This window comes from Tupaia chinensis, unplaced genomic scaffold, assembly GCF_000334495.1.
Source record: "Tupaia chinensis unplaced genomic scaffold, TupChi_1.0 Scaffold000201_1, whole genome shotgun sequence".
Lineage (NCBI taxonomy): Eukaryota > Metazoa > Chordata > Mammalia > Scandentia > Tupaiidae > Tupaia > Tupaia belangeri.
The window spans coordinates 3,147,738-3,155,680 of record NW_006159676.1 but is presented as its reverse complement, the minus strand read 5'-3'; the positions used below and the strand labels follow the sequence as shown (position 1 = coordinate 3,155,680).

The 7,943-nt window shown below is 50.7% G+C and overlaps 1 protein-coding gene across 1 annotated transcript in view; it reads left to right on the top strand.

Moving 5' to 3' along the window:
- MYO9B (myosin IXB) overlaps positions 1 to 7,943 on the top strand; it is an 88,921-nt gene that overhangs the window by 58,746 nt on the left and 22,232 nt on the right. Inside the window, 5 exon segments of the mRNA XM_027771286.1 lie at positions 834 to 914; positions 4,062 to 4,172; positions 5,560 to 5,682; positions 7,300 to 7,528; positions 7,531 to 7,609. Of these exon segments, the coding sequence (XP_027627087.1) occupies positions 834 to 914; positions 4,062 to 4,172; positions 5,560 to 5,682; positions 7,300 to 7,528; positions 7,531 to 7,609 (623 nt within the window).

Genomic DNA, 7,943 nt, shown 5'->3' with positions numbered 1-7,943 from the left:
ACCCCCCAGGGGGGATGGCCACGCCGCAATCCCTTCTCCTCCATTCTCCTCTCGGGATCTTGGGCACGCACGCACACGCGCCTGGCATGAGTTTAAGCCACCGGGTCCGGGACTCAAACTGTAGTCGGCTACATGGGAGTCCAGTGACATAGCCATTACGCCAACTGCTGGTCCCCTGGCATGGTTTTCAAACTACCGGGTCCTGGGCTTGAACCTGTGGTCAGCCATGTGGGATCTAGTGTCTGGCCCCTGGCCCGTTTTTTATGTTTGTTTTTTTTTTTTTTAAAGATTTTTGCTGTAGGGTGCATGCACGTGCCTGAGAGACAAGAGAGAAAAAGTGAGAAATCACCCCCAGGGGGATGGCCATACCACAATCCCCTCCCCTCCATTCTCCTCTCAGGATTGTGGGCGTGCACGCACACACACCCAGCATGAGTTTCAAGCTTTCCTGGTCCAGGATTCAAACCATGGTCAACCATGTGAGAGTCCAGGACTTTAAACACTGTGCCACCTGCTAGCATCCCCCCACCCCCCCCACACACACACACACACACACGCTTGTTTGAAATCCCTGAAAGGAATTTATTTGCTGTCACCCTGGCGCACCTCCCACCCGAGTCACCGATGCGGTCTGGGTGGTCCTGGGGCCACGGGGAGTTCCCAGGGGTGGCCCCACATCGCATCAGAACGTGCAGCCGCGGCCCTGCTCATCCCACAGCGTCTGGGGTCTGCCTCCAGGCACCCTCCTCCGGCTGGTCCCAACAGGTGACCTGGCAAGCAGGTGCTCTGGGTGTCCCTGGCTGAGCATGGACTTCCGTTCCTTGTTTCCCCAGACATCCCTTAACAAGCTCTTGGAGGCGCTGGGCAAGGCCGAGCCCTTCTTCATCCGCTGCATCCGCTCCAACGCTGAGAAGGTGAGTGAACCCCCCGTGTCAGGGAGGTGAGACCCTGCACCTCACCCCAGCGGTCCAGGATCGTCCTGGGAGCCACAGGGTGCCAGGAAGCACCTTGGCCCTCTGGATGCAACCACCTACCCTCCGGTCATTCCCTCCCACTTGTCCTCTAAGCCCGCCAGCGTGACAGCCAGGCCCCTGAGCTCTGGGCTCGAAACCCACCGGGGTAGCCTCACGTCCAGGCTCTCCTCCCCTCTCCCTGCTCCTCCAGGGGCAAGCGTCTTCCCAGGTCCCCGTGGGCGCCTCAGCTGCTTTCTCCTCCTCTCTGTGCTCCTTGACCATTCCGTCCTCAGCCCTCAAGGCTCTGTCCCCTCTCTCTCTGTCGGGACACCTCCCATGGGGCCCGACTCCCGCCCCCAACACTCACTCGGATGCCTTCAGACAGCAATAAGCTCAGCATGGGTTTACTGTGGGGCCTTTTCTTTTTAAGTTTAAGAGTTAGTGATATGGGGCCCGCAGGTGGTGTGCTGGTAAGGCACTGGACTCCCACATGACCAACCACAGTTCAAATCCTAGACCTGGTAGCTTGCTTTCTCGCTTTCTCTCTGTCTCTTTCTCTGTCTCTGTCTCTCTTATTGCTTTAAGAATTATTTAATTTTATTTATACACTCAGTCATTTTCTTTTGCCCAGAGAGAATGAAGGTGAGAAAGCAAGCCACCAGGTCCGAGGCTCGAACCGCAGTCAACCATGTGGGAATATCTTGCGCCTTAACCACCACACCCCCTGTTGACCTGTCTTTCTCTCTCTTTTTCCCTCTCTCTCTCTCTCTGGCCCAATTAAAAAACAATAATAATAATAAATAATTATCTGGGGGGGAAAAAGACTTACTAGCATGATTTTTTTCATTATTTATTCATTCATTTATTTTAATTTGACCAAAGAGAGGCAGAGAGCAAGAGAGAGGATAAGTGAGAAAGCAAGCCACCAGGTTCGGGACTCAAACCATGATCGGCCACGTGGGGGTGTCCAGTGCCTTAACCACCACGCCACCTGCTGGTCCCGCATGATTTATTTTTTAATTTGACCAGAGAGAGGAAGAAAGGGAAAAGAAGAAAGCAAACCTCCAGGTCTGGAACTCAGACAACGGCCTACCATGTGGGAGTCCAGCATCCCAATCACCCTGCCATGTGCTGGCCCTGGGCTTTTTTTTTTTTTTTTTTTTTTAGAGGTTTTTGTCTCTGGGCGTATGCACTGGGCAGAGGGAGAGAGAAACAGAGACAGTGAGAAGGGAAGTGAAAAATCACCCTCCAGGAGGATGGCCATTCCGCCATCCCTTCTCCTTCTGGGATCTTAGGCATGCACACACATGTGCCCGGCATGATTTTCAAGCACCGGGTCCGGGACTCGAACTGCGGTCAGTCATGTGGGAATCCAGTGATATAACTGCTATGCCACCTTAAAGTTTATGTGTTTCTCTCATGAGCAAGAGAGAGAGAGGAAGAGGAAGCACCCCAATAGGGTTCTGTGCCACAATCCACCCTCCTTCTTAGTCGGCCTGAATCGTAAGCATGCATATGCACCTAACATGTACCGTGAGGTCCCGGGACACGAACCGAGGACCTTCCTGTGATGGTCCAGTTGCATTACCACTGTGCCACTTGATCCTGGATTTTTGTTTTGTCCTGTTTTGTTTTGTCAATTTGCTATAGGATGCATGCACTCACCAAAGAGCAACAGAGAGACAGGGGCCAGCAGGTGGCGTGGTGATTAAGGGTGCTGGACTCCTATGTGGCCAACTGTGGTTTGAGTCCCAGACCTGGTGGCTTGCTTTCTCACTTTCCCTCTCCCTCCCGCTCGCCCGCGCTCTCTCTCTCGCACGTGCGCTCTCTCTCTCTCTCTCTCTCTCTCTCTCTCGCTCTGTGCCTCTCTGGTCAAGTTAAATAAATAAATGGATAAATAAAGTTAAATAAAATGATTCTTTAAGAAAACCGGGGGGTGCGGGGGACACTGAGAAAGCAATCGTCCAGCAGGGAGTGCCCACCCCATAATTTCATCTCCTCCATTTCCCCCTTAGATTTTGGGCAAACAGACACACACACACGGTATGTTTTTCAAGCCACCAGATCTGGGACTCGATCCACACAGCAACATGGGAGCCAGTTACCTTAACCACTATGACACTGGCTGGCCCACCTGGGCCCTTTTTTATAAAAGGAACTCTTTGCAGGCACCAGACAGTGACCCAGGAGTAAAATACGACACTGCAGGGCAATCTCAGCTGGAAAGGTTCCCATGTGATGTCTGGAGACCTCCCTGCATGCACCAGGCATGGGAATGCCTGTGATCCAGGACCCGCTGAAGGCTGGGGGTGGATCATGGCATGGGGGGGGTGCTGTCTCTGTTTCTCTATCTCTTGCACTCATGGAACAAATAAATAGATGAACTTTATAGAAAGCTCTTTTTCAGCAAATGGTCCAAGCAAGGCTATAAGAAATAGCAGGCATCTCCAGGGAAGATACTTGAATCTGAATAATGTAAGAGATGAGAGATTGGGGCCAGCAGGTGGTGTGGTGGTTAAGGCACTGGACACTCCCACATGGTTGACCATGGTTCAAGTCCTGGACCTGGCGGCTGGCTTTCTCACTTTCCTTCTCTCTGTGTGTCTGTCTTTCCCTGGTCAAATGAAAATAAATGAATGAATAAATAAAATTAAATAATTCTTTTAAAGCAAAAAAAGAGAGATGAGAGATTTATTCAGCTCTCACTTTGAGGTTCAGAGTCCAGGGCCACATCTGTGTCATAAAAGGTCAGGGACCTTAGCAAAGCTCAGTGTGGTTGGTACCCTTGAGGGTCTCTGTCTGCCTCGTTCCCTCCTTCTATAAACCTACCAGGCCCCACCCTAACCATCCAATCACTAATCTCCTCCTAAAGTCCCCATCCTTCAACACCCTTGGACAGTTTTTACCCTTTTAATCCCGTTACATCAAATCTCAACACATGAGTTGTCAGGGTGTCCCTGACAACTCGTTTGTATATGGACTCCCAAGCAACAGTTGTCGCATGGCAGCTGGTACCTCAATCTCACTCTCCTCTCCCCACCCTGTAGCAGGCTTGGAAGTCATGTCGGGCATGGGCATGTGTCCTGATCGCTCACACGTTTGTTTCAGAAAGAGCTATGCTTCGACGAGGAGCTGGTTTTGCAGCAGCTGCGCTACACGGGAATGCTGGAGACCGTGCGCATCCGGAGGTCAGGCTACAGCGCCAAGTACACGTTCCAGGTGAGCCTCAAGTACACATACATGCACACATGTATCCACCTATGAACCAACAGAGGTTCTAGCCAGCCGGCTTCCTCTTACAAAAAGAGTACCTCTCTGGAGTATAAGTGTGGCCATTTTCTTTATACTGGAGTGTCTTTACTGCAACACTGTCCATATTTGAACTGGATTATTTTTTGTCATGGTGTGATACATATTTCTTTTTGGTTTTTTTATTTTATTTTATTTTTTTTTTAAGAAAGAGATCATCCCCCAGGGGGAATAGCCACACTACAATTTCTTCTCATCCATTCTCTGGGATTTTGGGCCTGCACACACACATACCTGGCAGTATGGGTTTTAAGTCTCCGGATCCAGAACTCAAACTGTAGTCGACTACACAGGAGGCCAGCGACATAAACATTACGCTATCTGCTGGTCCCAGTGTGGGGCATATTTCTTCAGCAAGGGTGGCTGGGCCCAAACCAAATCTGGAAAGGTACAGAGTATTAAAGCAAGCCAGCAAGAAAGGAGTACACAAGCAATTACGTTCAGAACCTGCCCCTCAGTGAACATCTTCTGCAGTAGATATTTTTATACCCAGCTCTTTTACCTTCACAAATACTGACAAGAGGATCCTTGTGCCTTTGTTTTTTTTGGTTTTGGTTCTTGTTTTTGCTAGAGGCTGTGTATATACCAGAGAAAGAAAGTACCCTTCCATGGGGCCTGGTCACCCTTTAATCTGTTCTCCATTTCTCCCTCCTTGTGGGATTTCAAGCATGCATGCACATGCACCCAGCATGTTTTTCAAGCCGCTAGGTCTAGGTCTCCAGCCGTATAGTCAGGCATGTGGGATCCAGTTGTCCTAATCACCAGACTATGGACTGACCTAAATACTTTTTACTTTTTTTTTTTTAAATGTTTATTTATCTCTTTCTCTCCCTCTACCCCCATCAGTTTGTCTTTCTTCATCTCTTTTCTCATTTAAAAAAAATACAAGTAAAAAGGCTTGTATCAGACCAGCAGGTGGTGTGAAGGATAAGATGCCTGGAGGTTAAGATCCCACATGGCCAATGCCTAGACCCAGCAGCTTGAAAATCGTGCTGGGTACATGTGCGTGCATGCCCCAAATCCCAAGAGAATAAAGAAGAAAGGTTTACGACATGGTCATTCCCCTTGAGGGGTGGCGATTTCTCACTTTCCCCTCTCTCTTTCTCCAGTGAGCGCACACACCCTGTAGCGAATGTTAAAAATCAATAAATCAATAGATTTAGACTTTTTCCCAAAACACGAAAATCTTAATTTTTTTTTTAGTACTATTTCCATAAGATCAAACCTTAGCTCGATCAGGGAATCCCTAGGGCAGAAACGCTCACACGAATTCTCCTTTGTCCACCACATCACGTAGGACTTCACGGAGCAGTTCCAGGTGCTGTTGCCCAAGAATGCCCAGCCCTGCAGGGACGTCATCGCCGCCCTCCTGGAGAAGATGAACATAGACAAGAAGAGCTACCAGATCGGCAAGACCAAGGTCAGAACCCCCCAGGGCAACTGCAGACCCGAACCCCACCTTCTACTACACCCAGACACCAGGGAGCTGCCTGCTCCCTTGGAAGGCCTCACCTGACATACCCCCGCCCCTTACAACTTCTCAACCAGTTCATCAGAGTTGCCTTAGGATCTTAGGATCCCCAAGAGAATTAAAAACAGATGTGCTATGGGACCAGCAGGTGACGTGGTGGTTAAGGTGCTGGACACTCTCACATGGCCGACCACGGTTCTAGTCCCAGACCTAGTGGCTTGCTTTCTCACTTTCCCTCTCTTTCTCTGGGTGTATGTGTCTCTCTCTGGTCAAATTAAATGAATGAATGAGGGACCAGCAGATAGCGTAAAGGCTAAGTCGCTGGACTCCCATGTATGTTACCGTGGTTCAAGTCCCGGACCCGGTGGCTGGAACTCACACCCGGTGCGTGTGCATACGTGCCCAAGATCCAGAGAGGAGAATGGAGGAGAAGGGATTGCTGAGTGGCCATCACCCCTGGTGGATGATTTCTTGCTTTCTGTCTCTCTCTGTCTCTCAGGTGAGCGCACACGCCCTATACCCCCCCCAAAAAAATCTCTCCAATAAATAAATTCTTTTAAAAAGGAACAAAAACAGATGTATTCACTGACATGTGTTCACAGCAGCCCTGTTCACCACAAGTAAAAGCTGGAGACAACCCAAATGTTCCTCAGTTAGTGAGTGGATAAACCAAATGCGGTATGTCCATGCAATGGAATATAACGCAGTCATGAAAAGGGATGGGTCTCTGGCATAGGCTGCAGCGAGGATAAGCTGAGTGAGAGAAGCTGGACACCCAAGGCCATGTGGTGTGGGAAACATCCATAGGAAATATCCAGAACAGACAGATCCATGAAGTCAGGAAGCAGATTGGGACCAGCAGTTGGCATAATGGTTATGTTGCTGGACTCCCATGTAGTCGACTGCAGTTCGAGTCCCAGACCCGGTGGCTTAAACTCACGCCAGGCGAGTGCACGCGCCCTATAGCAAAAACCTCTCAAAAAAAAAAAAAAAAAGAATTACTTATTTTTCATTTTTATTTATTCATTTATTTATCTTAATTTGACCAGAGAGCAAGAGAGAGAGAAAGCGAGAAAGCAAGCCACCAGGTTCAAGACTCGAACCATGGTCAGCCATGTGGGAGTGTCCACCACCTTCACCACCACACCACCTGCTGGTCCCACTTCCTCAGTATGTTCAAAACAGAATCTTGGAGGGCCAGGAAGTGACGTGGTGGTGAAGGCACTAGACTCCCACATGGCTGACCACAGTTCGAGTCCCAGACCCGGTGGTTTGAAAATCACGCTGGGTGCATGTATATTTCTGCCAGAAATCCTGCAAGCAGAATAAGGAGAAGGGGTTGCGGTTTGCCCCCCCACCCCGGGGGGGCAGATTTCTCACTTTCTCTCTATCTCTGGCGAGCACACATACCCAATGGCAAAAACCTAAAAACGTCAGTTACTGAAAAAATGAAGCCTTAGGCCCCCAGCCTGGATCTCACGTCCTGAGTAGGCCTGGCAGACCTTCTAGGCACAGGGCTGCCCCGGGACAGTGTGGCTGATCCCAACCAACCCCCACCCCTACCAGGTCTTCCTGAAGGAGACAGAGCGGCAGGCCCTGCAGGAGACACTGCACCGGGAGGTCGTGCGGAAGATCCTTCTCCTACAAAGCTGGTTCCGGATGGTTCTGGAACGCCGGAACTTCCTGCAGATGAAACGGGCAGCCACCACCATCCAGGCCTGCTGGCGGTCCTACCGTGTCCGGAGGGCGCTGGAGAGGACGCAGGCAGCTGTGTACCTGCAGGCTGCGTGGAGGGGCAACGGGCGGCCTACCGGCGTCGGAGACAGAGCATCATCCGCCTGCAGAGCCTCTGCCGGGGGCATCTGCAGCGCAAGAGGTGAGCGCAGCAGGACCCTCTGCTCCCCGGAATATTCCAGAAACCTGGAGGGCCAGCCCCGTGGTCTAGTGGTTAAGGAAACTGGTTCTCACAGGGCTGAGTGCAGTTCGAATCCCACTCGGGTGTCTGAAAAATGATGCCAGGCACGTGTGCATGCATACTGCAAATCCTGACAGGGTGGACAGATGGAGAAGGCATTATATAACCGCTCCCATGTGGCCAGCCGGTGACGGTGTGGTTAAGACGCTGGACACTCCCACATGGCCGACCACGGTTCGAATCCCGGACCTGGTGTCTCACTTTCCTTCTCTCTGTGTGTCTGTCTTTCTCTGGT